This window comes from Primulina tabacum, chromosome 15 (assembly GCF_025594145.1).
Source record: "Primulina tabacum isolate GXHZ01 chromosome 15, ASM2559414v2, whole genome shotgun sequence".
In the NCBI taxonomy this organism is placed as follows: domain Eukaryota; kingdom Viridiplantae; phylum Streptophyta; class Magnoliopsida; order Lamiales; family Gesneriaceae; genus Primulina; species Primulina tabacum.
Genome location: NC_134564.1, coordinates 24694023 through 24713309, shown reverse-complemented (window position 1 = coordinate 24713309; position 19287 = coordinate 24694023). Strand labels below are relative to the sequence as shown.

Genomic DNA, 19287 nt, shown 5'->3' with positions numbered 1-19287 from the left:
TATAAAGAAGTCTTGAATCGAACGTCTATAAACAAAAGGCTTCTTTGACTTCTGATAGGATCAGCTTTATTACCTAAAAAGGTTCCTGCAAAAAACTTCAGAACAATCAGTCTTGTTTCATTCCATATTTGGTAAAACGTATTAAATGACTTGTTTAGTATTTAATGATGCATTAAATACTTGTACTTGATAAAATAACGGTAACATTTAATATATCAACGATAGGTTCTGATTCTAGCAAAGAATCAAGTTCTGCTTCTGTTTTTCTAAGCTGATAAGTACTCGAAGAATACTGCTTAGTTAAGGTGATACGGGAGCTTCTGATTTTATACCATCTTCTGGTTTTACTAACGAGATCTACTGGTTTTGACTATCATCACCGCAATTAAATTAAGTCTATCAAATATGCAAGAAATAAAATATTTACACCTCATAATTATTCATCCATAAATATTTTATCGTAATAAAAAAAGGCAATAAAATAATGAATAATTTCATGCAATTAAAATTTGAAACGATCGAATTTAATTTCACAAATTATAATTGCAGAAACCAAAATTTAATAAAAGGTCAAATTCCTGAATTTCAAAATCTGGTTTAAAGTCGGACAACCAAACAAGGCCTTAAATTCAATCAAAATCCCCAAATCAAAACCCTAATCCTAAACACGAAAACTGCAGCCATCTCCTCCTCCGGCCATGCCAAACTCCGGTGACCATGACCCATTGTCGTCTACCTCGGCCAACCACTGTCTTACCTTTTCCAACCAAAACTCTGCCAGAAATCGATTGATAATGACACAAAATGGACAAAAATCACGTGGAAACAAAATTTTCGAATTTCAGGTCAAAATCCGATCATGTTGTGGTGGTTTTCAGTCAATAGATGATATTGATATGAATGCCTGGGGATGGTCAAGATTTCCCCTCAACACCCACCGCCTGAAAGTGGCCGGAGTACATCCGATTTGCCCCCTGAATCCGATGGCTCAACCTAGAAACGAAAAAAATCGAATTTTCATTTTTATATTTTCAAAAATAAATATGAATTTTGGATGTAAAATTCGGAAATACTTGATCCAAATAACATGAATTTATTAAGATCCAAATTCAGAAAACTTGATAACTCATATCTGAATCCAAAAAAAATTATAGAATGAAAAATTACATCAGATCATAAAACATAATTTTATTTTTCAATTAATCAATAAACAAAAGTCTCATAATTTAACATGAACGTGACTCTTATATCATTGACGGAGATTTAACAAGAATAAATATATATAGCATGTGATTGAATCCTTATCACAACAGACCATAAATTCATGTCGAATTATCATAATATATAAATAACAGTGAACGCGTATCAGATTCCATTGATTAATCTAGTGTTCTAGTTATGGATCTTCCAAGGCAACAGAGAATCGATCACCTTATTCTTGCCTCATGTGGGAGAAGGGAAAGATCTAGAATATGTGTACCATATATATTCTATGTTACTCTTGGTGTCTCGAGAACCATAATCTTATATAATCTTAGCAGTTTTCGACCCATCATAGAAGATTTAATTGAGTTGGGTTTCTACACATAAGGTGGACCATATCACTTTGAAAACCCATAATTAATTAGATCACCTTATGGGTCTTTTATTAGATTGCTTTTCCATATACAATTAATTAAATTATGAAAGCCCACAAAATAATTTCAGCAAGGTAATTACGGAGCTACCAGAGGAGTGATGCTCAGGCTGTAGGCATATGAGTTGGCGTCCAACGACTGATCAAATTTACACGTAGGTCCATACTTTCAAAGTCTGTAAAGGCTGTAATACGAACGAATTCGGATCCCTTACAGTGTTGAGTAAAACAGAAAAGGGTGTTGCGTGCCTACATGGCAATTTTCCACATTTGACAATTTTTTTCAATGTCAGCTTTTCTTTTAATTTTTTTTAATTCTAATCTTTTTTTCCACTTTTTTCCCTCTCTTTTCCACTTTTATTTTCCCTCTATTTTTTTCCTCTTCCACTAACATTAGCGGATAGTTTTATATGAAATCATATAAACATTTTAATTATTCTATATTAAATTAATAATTTTACAATTAAATATTACTATAGTAGATTTTTACCTGTGAAAAACCGTATCATTTTTTTCGACTTTGATAAGTATTATTAATTTTTTTTTCAACGAATAAAATTTTTAACAATATAAAAATATTAACATGTTAATGCTTAAATTAAAATTTAGAACATTTTTTATCAAGAAATATCAAAAACTAAAATTCAACACCACATTTCCATCAAAACTAAATAATTCGTACGTATTTAAAAAAAAAAACTAAAAACTACTCAAAAGCATTATTGGATATTGTCTCTATTGAAATCCATGGCTTCAAGAGAATGGTGAGGATGATCAAATTGTGCCTACATTAAATAAGAATAAATATTATAAAATCAATTTTACATATAAGAATTAATATTTTTTTGGCTTAAGATTTTTACCCAATAATTTTTTATATATATTATTAAAGTTCATACCATCAATAATTCAGTGAAATATAATTGACTTCCAGTTGTTTGAAGACATGCATGAGGTACCGAAGGTACTGAACAAGATACGGGTAATTCATCGTGTGTTTCGATGTCCTACAATGATTGTAAAAATAAGAAATCTAGATAATTTTTGTTTCTAAAAAGTATTAACAGTAGTTAATTTACCTCGACTCTCAAATTTGTTTTTCTTCGTTTTGCTTGAAGTTCTACCCAACTCTTCAATCTTCTTGACTTTTTCACACCATTTATTTTCTTGAATCCTTTTGCTTGTATCATAGAAGGTCCTATCGATGATGTCCTGACACCACCATTGTTGTCTTGGCTCACTTCAGTCAAACGCATTTCCATGAATTGCTTGGTTAGATCACATATCGAATTATGCACCAATGAGAAAGTTGATGGGTGGACAGAGGCTTCGGTTGCTAATCTTACGAGCATCATACAAAGTGTTCTATACCGTTCTGTACTTTCTCGTTTAGGATCTTCTTTGACTTCATTGCCCATACAATCGTGTACCACTTTACTCCTATCTTTTCTCGTCCATCTATTCAAGATATAATGCTCTGGCAGTCTTTTTATGTCCTGCAGATCATATACTTTCACAGCATGACAACACAATAATCCAGTCATCTCAAATTTTCGGCAACTACATGAAATCATCTTTGTGCTAGGATTAAATGTCATCCTACATTATCTTTTTTTATCAATTAGCCCGACGATATATTCAAATAATGGTTGAGTTTCATTTTTATATTTTATGTAAGCAGCTGCGAACAAAACTAACTCCACCTAAAATAGATGAAAGATAGTAGGGGTATAAATTTTAGAAAGTTTATGCAACATAGGAGAACTCTCTAGCTTTAATCTAGGTAATTTTTGGCGTATCTCAAATTCACACCTTAGCTCATTGTACCGCTTTTCCTCCAAGACCCGTTCGAAATGCTTAAAAATTGCATTATATCTAATTCGGGTTTCATACAACTCTTGATATCAGAATTGACACTTTCACTGAATTGTGTGCTCCTCATACCAAGTGTAAAAGCCTTGTTCATGTAACAAGCTGCTCATTTCTCCTTTATATTGTAAGTGGATTGCAACCATGTGTTTTCTTGAATATTATATTGTACTAGTAGAACACTCCATGCCTTCTCGAATCGGGTCTCATCATCAATGCCATACATGCATCTCTTAAAATTAGTTAAGAAATTAGAACCATCTTTCATCAAGTTTCCCAAGTGTTTGACGTCATTTTGCATCAAATGCCATGTGCATAATCCATGAAATACCTCAGGAATCACCTCCTATAAGGCCTTTGCCATAGTTTGATCCTGATCAGTGAAGATAGTGAGAGGCTTTTTTTGCTTGTGTGCCTCTAAAAAAGTTTCAAACAACCATTTAAATGATGATGCAGTCTCATAATACAAAAGTGCTGCACCAAAAATCACCGCTCCTCTATGATGATTGAAACCTGAGAAGATAGCAAGTGGTCGGTATGCAGGGTTCGTACAATACGTGGTATCTAGTGACACAACATCACCAAAATACTCATAGTCGATTAGCATTCTCGTATCGGCCCAAAAAACATTAGTTATCTGTTCTTCCACATCCATCTGATTTGCATGGTAAATTGATGGATTTGTAGATAATTGTTGTTGAAAATATCGCATCAGACAACCAACTTCCATATATATCATACTTCTTTGTCTTTTGGATCGAATATAATTTTTAGCATCCAACATGGTATAACCAAGACCATCTATTCCTCCTACATGCTTACTCATCAACTTAAAATTTGGTTTTTTGTTTAAACCCAACATCTTCTGCCAAATCAATCTCATTGGCTTGAACTTCTGTAACTTTAAGTTGGGAAGACAACATATGAACTGTTTCTTGAAGATGGAGCGGGTGATTATGCTCTTCAATAAACTCATTAACTTTATATTTACTATCCACAAATGTGACGCTCATTCTTGCTTTACAATTTGTTCGAGTCTTAAGCTGAGGATTGAGTGTCGATGAATTTCTTTTGTTTTCTTTACGAACACCCTCCTTGCAACAAACTTATTTATACGAAGTTACAAATCCGGTGTTCTTGTCTTGTTAAAATAATGCTTCCTAACTCCAAATCCAGTTTTCCCATCATATTCAACCCAAAACTTCCAAGACTCGTCTAGACTATCAAATTCCATATCAATCTTAGGCTTGAATTCGATATTTGAACTAGAATCCATCAAGAATCTCGAAGTATCAATAACATTTTTGGAGTTTTCAACGACGACGACAAAAAATGTAATAAATTTCTCTGTTACATATTAAATGAAACAAATTAATAATAAAACAATATTTTTCTCAACTAATATCCAAGAGCATTAAGCCAAAACTCAATAAGTCAAGTACATCAATTGTAACCAGTGTCAATCAAAATTCTAAACCAGGTGAGTTGTGTCATGTACAAGAGAACGATGAAATAGCCTAATTGTCTTGTTGGTCTGCACGAAGTATTTTGTATTGCTCCATATTCACCCTACTAGATGTAAAATTTGTACAAAAATCATATTCAAATGAGAGCTTTATTAGTGCTAAATATAAGATTCTTACTAAAAAAAATTAATATTAGATTAGATAATAACAATAATTTTTTTATAATATTGTAATAACTATTAAAAATATATCACGGATAATTTTCTTAACTATGCAAAAATAAAAGGAAATGCGACCTTAAAGTATAATAATTGATTTTAACACAGATTCCATAAGAACGTAAGAGCTCACTATTGTTTACGTAAACAAACTAGATGACAGAAATTTCGTAACCTCATTTTTTAGTTTGATCTATAAATATGATACATTGTGATAGTTAATCTATTAATAAATAGTGTAAACTAAAAAGTATTGCGTACAACGAAGAACTTAATATATAGATACTCATTTATAATAATATCAGATAAACTATGATAATATTATAGATATAATTTACTATCTAACGACATAGAAGAATGGCGCAAATCGAGACAAAGATGTCACCTACAAATCAAGTGTTGTGCTTGGGAACAGTATCAAAAACATAAAACAAAAAGACCATGTCGAATAATGAACTTCGATTTACATTCAAATTAAAAGGCCAGAGAAGAAGGATAAGCATCAATAACATGGATGCTGGTATTCATTCTAGTCGTGCTTACAACAGTCAGCCAGATTCGTAGTGGATCATATCATGAGGTGTTTTGTAGGAATTCGGGAGAGAATTAGACTGATCAGGTGAATCTTCGCAGCTTTTAGTATTAGAGTGCCAATTCTCGTCGGTCCTAGTCACGCCTTTCTTGATCCCGTAACTTAAAGTTGATGATTTAGAGGGAGACATTTCAGATGATGGAACCAGTGGTGATGTTCTTTGGTACAGTAGGGAAGGTGAATAAGGAGCTGCCAGAGGTGGGATGGTCAAACTGTAGGCGTATGAGTAGGCGTCCAATGGGTGATCAAATTTACACGTAGGTCCGTACTTGCAAAGTCCGTAAAGGCTGTAATACGAACATACAGGATGTCCCTGCAAGAGAACACAAAATAGTTTAAACACAAACTGTAACGACATCAAATCAACATTAAATTTTCAGAACATTGTCTTGTTGCAAGAATCATAATGCCTTGCACTTCAACTGTTGACAACGCAGCTTTTGGTCATCTCACAGCCTTTTTTTCTGAGTAAAACATGTGTTTTTTGTTCCCATTTTGTGGAATTATCACCACGACATCACTACTTATCACTTCCACATTATTTGAGGATTGGCCATCATACCGATCGACTCTACTATGTCTGGTGTATTTTTAAAACATGGCATCATGATCTTTGCTCGTTCCATAGTTTTTAGCCATGTTCTATGAGATGAATTCATTCCTCATATTCTCGACAACATAAGAACGTGTAGCTCTCTGATATGATCCGGTTTTTCTTTACCTTTCAAATGACAACTACCAATAATCCATGGTTACGTTAGATTTTTATATAATCATGGAAAGAGCAACTTTGTATGATTCATGCAAGCTCTCCATCAGAATTCATAGCATTTACCTTTCAACAAAGCAAGCCAACCAAATGCTAATGTGACAAGAAAAATATACTGCTATTTCCACATTCAAAATTTCGACAGCTATCACAGATCTCACACACGTACAAATAGCGAGTAATTTCTCGACCCGCCCCACCTAATGGCGAGTTGCGGGCCGGCCCATCCCGATAGCCTGTTTTGATGTCTACGTAAAAGGAACCCGTGATCGATTCATTTTAAAACAGGATCAATTGAACTATTTTACCAGTGACAATATAAAATGGTATCTCTAATTTTTTATGCATTTCATCAATATGGTTTGAGCCGGGCCTCACATGATCACATCCCACATAAATAAATACAGCAGAAACTTTTGGCAATACAGGGTAAAAGTTCCTATTTAATCACAAGCAGCATGCTTTACATTGTAAGCTCAACATAATGGACATTAACTAATATTATTTGGAAGAATTGAACTGGGTTATTTGGAAGACACCTATTTATGAGAACAAAAAACAGTTTCTTCGATATCATTTGGACGGCAATTCAAATCTTCTCTTGGACGGCAATTCTAGGCAAATTACCAACATCCGAGGTGATTCAAAAAAGATGGCCTACTTGTGCTCTTTCTCCAAACTGGTGTGTGTTGTGTCGTAAGGATGCGGAAACACAAGATCACTTGTTTGTTCATTGCAAATTCAGTAGTGCACTGTGGGGTAGGGCTTTGGAAGAACTGAGACTGGTTTGGGTTACTCCGAAAACATCAAAGGACTTGTTTGCTACGAACCTTGGACAGTTGCTTGGCAAAAAAGGAAAAATCTTTTGGAGAGTGGTGATACACGGAATATGTTGGGCAATATGGCTAGAGAGAAATAGAAGAATCTTTCAAGAGATCGAAGGAACAGAAGAAGATTGTTGGGAGAAAATCAAGATCAACATAGCAAACTGGATTCGATCAGACAAAGAATTCGAGGCCTATTCGATTTCTGACTTATTTCGAGATTGGTCTTACATCTATTGTTAGACGTTTTAGTTTCTTTCCATTAGTAGTGGACTTCGAGTCCACTTCCTGTAATGGACATTAACTAATATTAATAATACTCAATCGTTTCTTATCAAAAAAAAAAAAATTTGAACTGGGTTATTTCATAATAACTCAAAATATAGTGGGAATATGACTTCTGCAAAATTATGAAGTGTGTTTTTTGATCATGGATCAAATAGTGACATCATAGAGGATAACTCATGTTTGCTATCTAAGTTATAAAACTGACAGCCATGGATGATTTTACGCTGGACTAGTCAGCGAAGCTGTAATGGGTTTATGTAAATTGAAATGAAATGGAAATGAACGCAGTTAGAGGCAACAAGCACAGAATGGATAACGATTTACACGTTGAACTCATTTAAGATTCCAAGCATCACAAGGAATTATTGATTCAAGCATCAAATGCAATCATGTCTTAAGAGTTGAGCATCATAAAATAATGAATTACACATATGAAATTGAAGTACAATTTTCAGAGGAATCAGATTCGCAAATCGACATTGTCAAATTGATCAAACCCAATCCCCATTTTCTATCCGACAGTATTTTATTATGGAATTCACGAACACATTCTAACACAAAGAATTTATATTTCTTATTTTTATTCATTTAGGCTGGTCAACTATTCATATCAATAGATACATGCCAACAGCAAATATAAAGACATGAAGCAACTCACAGGTCTTAAAGGAAGCCCAAGTGGACCAAGGGAACTCGATGTCAGTTGCGAGATCTTTTCTCTTGGGTGGTTATACTTGCAGTCCTGTCCATATTTACAGCTCCCATAATTCATGAAATATCGGCATTCAGGTTGATCCGGCCTTTCCGGAAGATAAGATGCCGATAGCTTCCCATTGGGAGCTGGTGCAGCATGGACAGAAGTCATAGACGGAGGACTGAAACTTCCCTAGTGTTCAGTAAGAGACCAAGTAAACCTCATAATAAAATTTATAGGGAAAGTTCATGACCCCAGACAACTAAAAGCAGCTCTTAGCACAGTGATTAAAATGTATCAAGAGAGTGCTTATGAAAATATTGGCTGCATGACAAAGAAATCATACAGCTGTTCCACACATAATTTTCTTTAGATGTAATACAATGAAAAATGTCAATTTGTTGAATTCTACTTGAAAAGTTAAATGCTTTCAGTTCTACAAAATGGAGATACTGTCAACTTTGAAAATGTCAGTGTCTTCCAAATATATGAAATAGTGTTCAAAATAACATTACAAATATAAGGCCCAACCAGAGTGTAGATCTACAAAACTACTTTTTTTTAAAATTTATTGTGCATAGGTTAGAGAAATTTAGTTAAGAACTCTAAAAGGAATAAATATACATTAGAATTGCTGCAATAGCCTCTCATACGATTTGATGGCAACAAATTTTCATCACCTTTCCTTCCAAGCAAAGTTCATTAAATTTTAAGCAAAACAAAATAACATTCTTGGGACACAAGATGTTGCATTAAATTTCACAAAAAACCCACAAACTGATAAGTTTCCATTTAATAGAACATACCACATACGTGCTCCAGCCTTGTGATGGAGATAGAAATAATGGCATGTAGCTTTGTGGAAGTTGCATGGAAGGACTGGGGAAATAAGTAGTCTTTGAGAAGGATGCTGTTGGAAGTTCACCAACAGATGGTGCACCGGATGAAGACACAACTGCAGGTCCTACCACAGGTAAGACATTTGCAGTTGGCAGGGGTTGAGGATGATGGAACTTGCAAGCATATCCATACTTACATAATCCAGTCAGCATATAATGAAGGCATGACTTTGAATCCTGTATACTTACACAGATTATGATAATAAGCTCTACCGCACAAAAACCACTACTTCTTTAATAAGCATTTTCATATCACATTCCATTTAGATTATTGAGCCTCCAAAAGCATTTTGAATTTAGAGGTACAACTAGACAAAAAAGAATATATACCTCACGCATCGGCAGACCCAATATATTCGGGACGGCTGATGAGTCAACAGGCCTGTCCTTTGGGTGATGGTACTTACAAGATGACCCATATTTGCACCAACCTGTCTTTAGATAGAACTGCAAGACAATAGGAACAATTTATAAGAGCCTGTAAATGATAGCAACCCAAGAATTATGCAGATCTATGCTCAAGAATTATGAAAAGTTCCTTATTGGAAAGGGAAAAAAGCAGGAGAAGAAACAACTAATGACCGGTGTCCAAAAAATACAGTTTATCATTTACTCAATTTGTCCCAGAAGACGAATCACAGCCTTCAAATATACACCTAATCATCTATGCTCGTTCAAACAAACAGAACTTAACTCACGGGAAAAAGATTCGAGTAAAAAATGATAAATACTCGTAGATGACGTAGAAACAAATAACACACACACACACACATAAGGCAGTCATTATTTTGGACTGCAACGAGTTGAAGATCATATAAATCAGAACCATTAAACAGATTGAGGATCGGTTGAAAAGCCAAATGATTAATTCCCAGAAGATAATCATATAACTAAAACATACCACGTCAGAAATCGCTCCTGAACATCGAGATCACTATAAATATCTTTGATATGAGAGATATAAGTTTATGGTATCTTCTGAGAACGTCAACAAGCAGTCATACATTTCAACAAGTTTAATTTAGTGGCCCGAACAAGTTGATTTCATTCAGTAAAAAAAAATTTTAAGGTTCAGAATTCATTACAGGCTCAAGCAATTTGTTCTTTACATTATGAAAGAAGAGAGAACTCAGATGGCTCAAACATTGTCTTATGAAAGTCCAAAACATGATTAAATGTAGCCCCAAATTCTCTCTCTATATATATCGAGAAGAAGGAGCCTATAAGTTCTCATTTGGACCTCCGAATATGTGCCCCCACAACTACTACAATCGTTTTTAACTTTTAAAAAAATACATATGGTAATTTCAAAATCTTTTATTAACATGGTAAATTTTATTAATAATTATTTAACAAAATCTTTTAATAACATTGTTGCTGTGCAAATGCCAAGAGTGTGCAAATTAGTTATAGTTAATTGAATGACAATTTGCAACAAACAGAAATTTCTCACAGTAAGAAAAAATCCAAGACTAACTTTATTGAAAAATAACTTCTTCGTCTAACACCCGTATAACTTGGGACTTGCTGAATATAGCAAGCTAAATTACCATAAACAACAAGGGAGTAGGGACACATGTCAGTAAACCTTCCTATTCAAATCACTCCACACTAGGGCAAGAATTAAAAAGTCTACTTGAGTATAATGTTGATTCTATCATAAACAGTCCCCCCTAATAGCCCCAATAAACCAGGAAACTACATCATATTTGTTTGATAAAAGGAACGCGATAAGAAATATTCGGACATATCTACTAGGATTTACTTCACAAGGAAATCAAGTCCAAAAAGTGACCACTTCGCAGAACAAAAGTGATTAATCAAGAGCTTTGTTAAGAACAATATTTAAGATAAGAAGATACAGGAAAAATTTAGATATAATGAATGAAAAAAAAAAAGAAACCCAAAAATTAAAAAATCTCACACAGAAAAATTACAAACCGGAAAACAAGAACAATACAAATTTACCCCGCAATCAGGCTGCCCAGCTCTTTCTGGCAGTTCAGCAGTGTTTCTAACACCATAATCCTAGCCATCATCAACAATAAAAAAAAACAAATATGATTCCATATATTACTTCATTAAGTAGATAAAACACCGCAAGCACAATAAATAAAAAGATATCATTTTGAGATTGAAATTTACATGTCCTCCATTAGAGGGATGATTGAAACGACAATTGCTCCCATATCCACAAGTTCCGGTTCTCAGATAGTATATGCAATCCGGTTCACCTGGCCGATTCGGATATGCACCCACTGCATCACCCACTCCACCATTATCATTATTGTTCTCCAACTTCAACTTGCTCATCATATCTGCAGCAACAAACATTTACCAATCCGTAAATTTTTTTGGAACTTTTTACAAAAAGTACCTTCCGGATCATCAAAAGACGAAAACGATCATCAGGACAGAATCGGAGGATAAAAAATTACAAAAACGACGTACCCTACCGCAAAACAAAATCAAAAACACAAAAAAATGTTCTCCACAGAAATATTCAAGATAATACCTTCAGCTTGCTCAGGAGCTGGATTGTAGGAATCGGGCAACACACCATTCCTAAGCATTCTCTTCCGATATTTGTACACACTTCAATAAATGCGATTCTCACTACGCACAATTAAACTCTGAAGATTATTCGTGTGCAAATGAACATACATACGACCGATGAAACTCAAGAAAAAGCTCCGATCAATGGCGGAAATCCAGAATCACGCCAAATTTAATTACCAAAATATGAACAATCAATAATTCGGAAATCTAAAATCTACGAAAGTTGTATCAAGAAAAACGCCAAATATTTAGTAGTAAATAATTAATAATAATATGTACTCAAGTAAGAATATTTAAAGTCGTAAAAAAATTAAATACTACGGGACAATGAATTGTAATGACGTATTTGCCCTTTTCGTTTTCTTTTTTAACAAGTTGAACCTGGTCTTTTATTCTTTTCAACGGATAATTAATACAGCAGACGAGAATATAATTTTTTGTCTCTATTTTATAGTACGCGAAAAATCGGCGCCGTTAAAGCGCGCGAAAGAAATAGCGTGGTCTACAAGCAGGGGCGTCTGAGCCGTTGGATCAACTTTTGTGGGGCCCACATGGAAAATGACGGTGGGGCCAGTAGCACCGACCTTATAGATATAATGTACATGTGCACAAAAAGAAATTATAATGATATTTTATTTTTAATATCGGAGCATTATAGTTAGGAAGTAAAATTTACAATAAAACATAATACTTTTAGTATTAAAAGTAATATTTTTTCATGGATGACCCAAATAAGATATCTGTATCACAAAATACGACCCATGAGACTGTCTCACACAAGTTTTTGCAACTTGGGAACGAGAAGACGAAATTCAACAAAAAAATCTTGAAATATATGGTATGTCAAATTTCGAGGACAAAATTCATTGAAGGGAAGGAGAATTGTAATGTCCGGTTACTTGTACAAATGATTATTGCGTTTAAGTCGTTTGTTATGCGCTTACCTGATTCATTATGATTCACATGAATGAGACCGCTAGTGCTCCTTGTATTATTCATATAGACCTATTGACATCGATTGAGATATTGATATTGAGATTGAATATGGTTTCTATATTATACATGGTGTATTGAGATATAATATGTGTCTAAATAGTGATAGTAAAACATGCAAATAAAGTAGTGTAATGGAAGTTGGTACTGAAATGCGGGAAATGAGATGAAAAATATGGAAGTTCTTACGGTTTTTCACATAATTATCTAACTATGAATCACATTGATAGGAGGCCAAGTTCATTAAAAAGCCAAGATGTAGAGCTACAACTTTTATGTTTTGAGTTTTGTTCAAATCATTGTGAAAATCAAGTCAAAAGCACCCTGAAATGTGTAGTGTGTATCGTCGTTCCTATACTGACACATTTTGATATAATGAGCATAACTCTTTACTCATCTATCTAAATGACATGAGGCCAATTGGAGATGCAAGATAAAACATAGGGCTACAACTGTTATGTTGACCACTTTTGCAAATTCGGAAAGGAAAAATGAGTTTTTGGGCAGAGAAAATGGCGCTTGAACTGTAAGATTTGACCATCCGAGCGCCACTGAAGTGTTCCTTTATGCTCGGGCAGAATGGTCCGTGCCCAAACGGTAAAATGTTATCGGTCGATCGCCCCTGTGCGAAAGTGTGAATTAGAAACACGATTTTCGTGATTTAAATAGATAAGGATCAATTGTTTCAGCCATTTTCACCATTTCACCATAAAAAATCAATGTAGGAACAAGGGAGAAACAAGGGTTTGTCAAGTTCTTCCTTCAATTGATCCTCCACCTCTTCTTCTTCCTCAAAATGAAGCTAGAATTGAATTTTCCACCACAAAAGCATCCTAGGGTTGTAAGTATTCACCTACTGAATGTTTGTTTTCATATGCAGAGGACCATATAGGGTGACTTTCAACCATATGCTTAAGTATAAAAGTAGTGATTGAATTATTGATGTATTTTACAGCGTAGGACCTAGGAACTTTATTCCACCAGTGTTCTTACGCTTGGAAAGTAAGTTGGCATGTTCTTGAAGTAATACATGAGTAATATTATGAGTTTCAAATATTTTCTATTGATTATTATTATATGTACTTTGTTAGTACTTTTATTAATCAAAATATAGCATCATATACCATTGTTATGTATTAGAGATGAAAGATCATAAATGTTCAAGAGATGTGCTATGTCATGAACATGAAAATGGTACGAAATAAATGTTATATGTTATTATATGATATATGAGCTCGTTGACATCATGGGTGATTTTAAGTTCACCAACCCTATTGGTGAATATATGTTCATGGATCGTGGGGTTGTCACAGGGCACCGGGACGGTCATCACAGTAGTAGCTATATAATAAAGCAAGCACAGTAGTAAAGGATAACTAATGGGGTTTAAGTACAAAACGGAACCTGTTTACATGTTATGGATGAATTTATGATATGAAATGATTTAAAAATTCATTGTTGATCACGAATTTGATATGTATGTCCCTTGTATGCATATTTATATGTATAAGTGCCAACTTGCTGAGTTTTATAAACTCACGTAACTCATGTATTACAGGATCATGTATGAAGGTGAGTAGGATGCTGGTTCACTAATGGATGCTTGTGAAGTGTCTTACCTCAACAAGAACCTGGACATGCTATTGTCATGACTTCTGCATATATGTATTGTGGTTGATTTTCCGTTAGGTTCGAAATAAGTTTTATGTTATCTATGTCTATATGTATGACGGTGAAAGTGTGTGTTCATATATAGAATGGATTGATAAAAACTATGGACGGAATATCACTTTTTTGATCATGTTGATGTAGAAATGTTTATGTTTATATAAGTAAGGGGGTGGAATGTATGTTATACGAATTTAACTATTGCTTGGATTATCAAATTGTCTGAAATATAGGGACATTATGTCAAAATTTTTATAAACCATCAATTATTGCCCATAGGTTGAATTGTTCCATGACATATGTATACATATTAAACTCTATTTTAATTATGAGCGTAATTATCATTAGTCACGTGATGCATAGAAAAGGGTGTTACAATTGTGGAGAGAGCACGAGAGTGTAAAAGTATAGAATGGGGATAATCTATGACTTTATATAGGTGGAGGAGATCCAATTTGAACCGCTAATATAAAGTTGAAGGAACGGATAGGATGATCTTTTGAAATTGTGCAAAGAATATGATCACATGGGTAATGAATTCAAAACCGACCTTTCAAATGCTAGGGCTTACCTCATGCTCACATCAACCCTATGTCACATAAATTTCCCGCCCAGACCCATTTTTTTTCAGTAGGGACAGCGAGTAGAACTCTAGCCCGACTATTTGAAGGAGGGAGTGGTGGTACCCCAAGAAATATCCCATATTACTCCGGGTCATCCACATTTTAGAACATGTGCTGTCAAGAGAACAGAGAAGCTTTGCTCCGTATCCAGCAGTGGTTTGAGTTCACTTGTGAGCTCGAGAATTCAGAAGAAATGAGCAGCAAAGGTGGAGTTCGTCTGTGAGCCAGGGAGGATAGAGCTAGGGCATCTAGATATAGGTATCGTATTTTATATTACAGGTATGCGGCACCATGGCACTGGTCATCATTAGGAGATCCATTGACGTATGAAAGAGTGATGGGACTCGGTTGAAGTAAGCATGGGATGTCAGACTTAACAGTGTCAGTACGTAGAATCATGGTCAGCCGTCCCATCGTGAGTAGTAGCTGGGCACTGAAAACAAAATTATCATTAGTTTTCCTCCTATAATTATCCTTGTTTGCTTATTACTAAGGCATTAATATACATTCCCATGCAAACAAAATACCCACTCTCTTCATAAAATATTGACTTGATCGTCGGAGTGGCCACGCCGAAAAATCATCAGGCGTCTCACTAACGATCTATGTTGTTTTAAGCATGCAGATATTTCCAGAGCCAGGGAAAACTTTATCTTGAAACAATACAACCCGACCCGGTGCAATTGCCCACCTATCTCACACCCAATTCACTTGGTCTCATCATCATTCAATCTTCCGAATCAAGTCCACGATCGAATACGATGTTCTTTTTCAAATTCGCACTAAAAAACTAGAAAAACTTTGTGTGGAGATTCAATTGCTGAAAGACAACGACGATATGACAAACGTGTAGTTATTTGGTGATGGCTGGAATTCCCCTTCACTGCTGGCCAGGATGAGCCCTCTTTCCACCAATCAAATTGGCCGTGAATTTGTTTTTATTTCTCACAAAGTGGCCAAGAAATTTTTTAATTAACTCCTTGATAAAAAAATCTTATAATATATTTTGATTTCTTAAACAAAATTGGCCGAGATCCTTTGTTGGAACATTTCATGTTCCCAATCTTAATTTTGATGTTAACAAAATTTGTTTATTTGTTTTTAATAATCTACCTTAGTGCGCAGATAGCTAAAACTGAAATAATCAGTTACGAGCCAAAATTGAAGTTGTCGAAGACGCCAACTGAAAGCATCAACTGATCAACCAAACTAGACCAGTTCAACTGACGTATCGTAAATGAGTTCAACTGATTGTTCAGTTGATAAGTGGATCAGCAGGAGAACCTCAGAAGCCTGGCCAGCTGGAGGAGTGTTCAACTGATGAAGAGCCCAACTGAAACCAGTTCAACTGAACTAGTCAACTGATTTCACCAGCCCAAATGAAGACCAGTTCAACTGATCAGTTCAGAACATCAGTTAGGAGCAATCAGTTGCAGATCAAGACAAGATGAACTAAGTGGAATACAGGTGTGCGTAGAGGTACAATAACTTTTGTCTAGTCAAAGGACAATAATGGACGTTGCATCAGAGCTTAAAAACAAAATTGTTCCAGAAAGAACAAGACACATTTCGAGGAACAGATTCAAAATGCAACGGATACAATAATTGAGTCTCACTGTACGATCAAACTTTGCGCCTATAAATAGAAGGTGAAGATCAGTGAAGATAGAACAAGAAGATATACAACACAAGAGAAAAAAGAGAAGAGCTCGCTTCAAAGTCATATCAGCTTAAAGGGAGAAGCATTTAGCCCAGTCAAGGGAACACTTCAACGTGTTATAAACTTAGATTAGAAGCATATTTCTCTCAGTGTGTGAGAACACCTTCGGGTAGTGTTCAGAGATCAGTTCTCACACACACACACACACACCACCACTCAAATACAGTCTTGCACAAGGACGTTAAACTTGTGTATGTAGTCTTTCTCACATAGATATTAAAGAAGTGTTGACTGGAAGGTGCTGCCTTCAGTCTAGTCTAGGAGTTCAGTTTAGACAGTAGTGTAAGTCCTAGCTGGGTGGGTTTGTACAAAGTGTTGTATAGATCAAAGTATTCTAGTGAATCCTATCCGAGGTAGTAGAAGGGATGACGTAGGAGCAGTTGAAGTCTCCGAACATCTATAAACACATCTTGTGTACTTTAACTGTTAATATCAGTTCGAGTATTTATCAGTTCAGTTCTCACCATAACTGAACTGATACATGCGAGAACTGATCCTCCTTATGTTCAGTTAATCAGTTACACGAGATTGAAAGCTTTAAAATGTATCAGTTTTTCTTAACGAAGGATTATTTCGAGTGTTTTCCGCTCGGTTTTAACTTCAAACTCGATCTAATTCATCGATGTATATTTTCTTAAAACACGAGCTATTGCAGCTCTTGGAGAATATTTTGTTTGAAGCACCACAAGGTGCTAGGCACACGATCCTTCAATATTCTTTCAAAGGTAAATTGCCGAATTTTTCTTTAGGACAGAGAAGAGAGAATGTAGTGAATCTTGCTCTAGATTTTCTTGTGTCAACTTTTGACTATACATATTTATTAATCTCTCAATAATAGAATCTTTGTGATATTAAGACTCTTCATGTATCATGTATTTGTGACAGTCGAAATTTTTATGTCAAGTTTTCAACTTTTGAAAACTCTTTATGTATATTTTCAACATTTAGAAGTATATTATAGCAATTAATTGATTTCAAGATTCATATAAAATATTTTATGTATATTTTGAATTGGTGAAAATTTACTAATCAACTTTCGAATATATTTTAAATGATTACTGATTAAATATTTTAGGATTATAGATTCATTATAATTTCGATCAACGATCCAACATCGTCGATGCGACGAAGGTACAAAACTCGTTAATTTATAGTGTATAAAAAAAATTTTAAAATTCAAACTTTTCCACCGATTCATTTCTGATAACTACTTATTTTGTGAACTTATTTACTAAATCATGCAGTTTCACTCTCCTCACAAAATTAAAAATCAAGTTATCTTCCACAACTTTCAAATATGGAATCTAGTTATAAACCCTTAACCACAAGAATGTTAGAACTAAAGTACTTTGAGTAATCATAGTGACATCATATGTGCAACTAGATAAAAACATTTTCTTAAAGCACATGTCTTGCTCTGGCCAAAGACTCTTTGCACTATTAATTCATCAGATCACATAGGATATCTACACATGTAGATGAATAGTGAATCTCTGACTACAATGCATTAGATCTTATGTATGTCAGTACTACATCCAATCTCGTCCCTTGAAAACTTTCCTCAAGTCGAAAAATGTGTCAAAGTGTAATGCTAGTATGTACAACCTCCATGTTGTCCTACGTCAAAGTACTTATGATGTACAAACATAATCTCATAATTACTACTTGATAAGTAATAACCACTTGGAAATTCCGATGGGGGGTTGTTCAGTAAAATCATCATATGATCACTCATCTGTATAATTGAACATTTCTATGCTCATACCAATGAAACGTGGCGTTAACATCATTGATGTTATTCTCGGGCTCAAGCAACCTTTATCCTTCTTTTAGGTAGCTGAATGAACTATGAATGAATTTAGAATATATTGTACACTTCCTATTGAATTTCATGATATACATGACTTGTGGACCTCATGGTACTTATAGTATATTCAATGACTATCTATGTAGTTTGAATTCTTGAATGAGTATACAGATAAAGTAAATATCATAATTAGATAAAACAATAAATATTATTAAAATAAACATTGTTTTTCCATATCAGTCAGTAAAATCTAAGACACAAGTTGGCTCGCTGAGCATCTACTCTATTAATCTCTCACTTTCCCTACAACCAACTACCCATAAATCTCAAACAATGGTACTGACAAGAGCTTCGTAAGTAGATCAACAACGTTATCTAAAGAGGCCGTGAGGACTCAAAATTTTGAAGCACAAAAACACCTTAGAGAATGCAAGATCTTAGGTCAAGGACTTCGAAACATTGCAAGCTCATAAGAACCAAAATGTGCAAATCATGTGAACAAATCCCCAGCTTAAGGAACCAAGAATTTAAGTTAATAAAGATCAATACATGCTGTTATAATTACTCAAAATTTAGCTGAAATAGGAGTTAACAGTTACACAAAATTAAGGTGCAAGAAGCAGACTATTAGCTAATCTTGATGACCCTTGACTAGGCTAACA

General features: G+C 34.5%; 2 protein-coding genes across 2 annotated transcripts; both read right to left on the bottom strand.

Annotated features, from left to right (window-relative positions):
• Positions 1–2355: 2355 nt before the first annotated feature.
• LOC142525998 (uncharacterized) lies at positions 2356–3180 on the bottom strand. The gene is made up of 3 exons (XM_075630271.1): positions 2716–3180; positions 2536–2643; positions 2356–2421 (listed from the first exon to the last, which is right to left on the bottom strand). The coding sequence occupies exons 1-3, from the start codon at positions 3178–3180 to the stop codon at positions 2356–2358; spliced, it is 639 nt and encodes a 212-aa protein (XP_075486386.1).
• Positions 3181–5547: 2367 nt separating this feature from the next.
• On the bottom strand, positions 5548–12073 carry LOC142527242 (zinc finger CCCH domain-containing protein 3-like). The gene is made up of 7 exons (XM_075631983.1): positions 11771–12073; positions 11401–11573; positions 11224–11283; positions 9586–9702; positions 9163–9432; positions 8321–8548; positions 5548–6094 (listed from the first exon to the last, which is right to left on the bottom strand). The coding sequence occupies exons 1-7, from the start codon at positions 11826–11828 to the stop codon at positions 5738–5740; spliced, it is 1263 nt and encodes a 420-aa protein (XP_075488098.1). The 5' UTR covers positions 11829–12073; the 3' UTR covers positions 5548–5737.
• Positions 12074–19287: the final 7214 nt, after the last annotated feature.

Excerpts from the sequence above, each read along its gene's own strand:
- LOC142525998 (XM_075630271.1), bottom strand. The coding sequence starts at position 3,180 with ATGACTGGATTATTGTGTTGTCATGCTGTGAAAGTATATGATCTGCAG. Across the intron at positions 2,644-2,715 it reads AAACAAATTTGAGAGTCGAG|GACATCGAAACACACGATGA; the intron begins GTAAATTAACTA and ends CAATCATTGTAG. Across the intron at positions 2,422-2,535 it reads ATTTCACTGAATTATTGATG|GCACAATTTGATCATCCTCA; the intron begins GTATGAACTTTA and ends TATTTAATGTAG.
- LOC142527242 (XM_075631983.1), bottom strand. The coding sequence starts at position 11,828 with ATGCTTAGGAATGGTGTGTTGCCCGATTCCTACAATCCAGCTCCTGAG. Across the intron at positions 11,574-11,770 it reads AGCTCCTGAGCAAGCTGAAG|ATATGATGAGCAAGTTGAAG; the intron begins GTATTATCTTGA and ends TTGTTGCTGCAG. Across the intron at positions 9,703-11,223 it reads CTGGGCAGCCTGATTGCGGG|TTCTATCTAAAGACAGGTTG; the intron begins GTAAATTTGTAT and ends ATTGTCTTGCAG.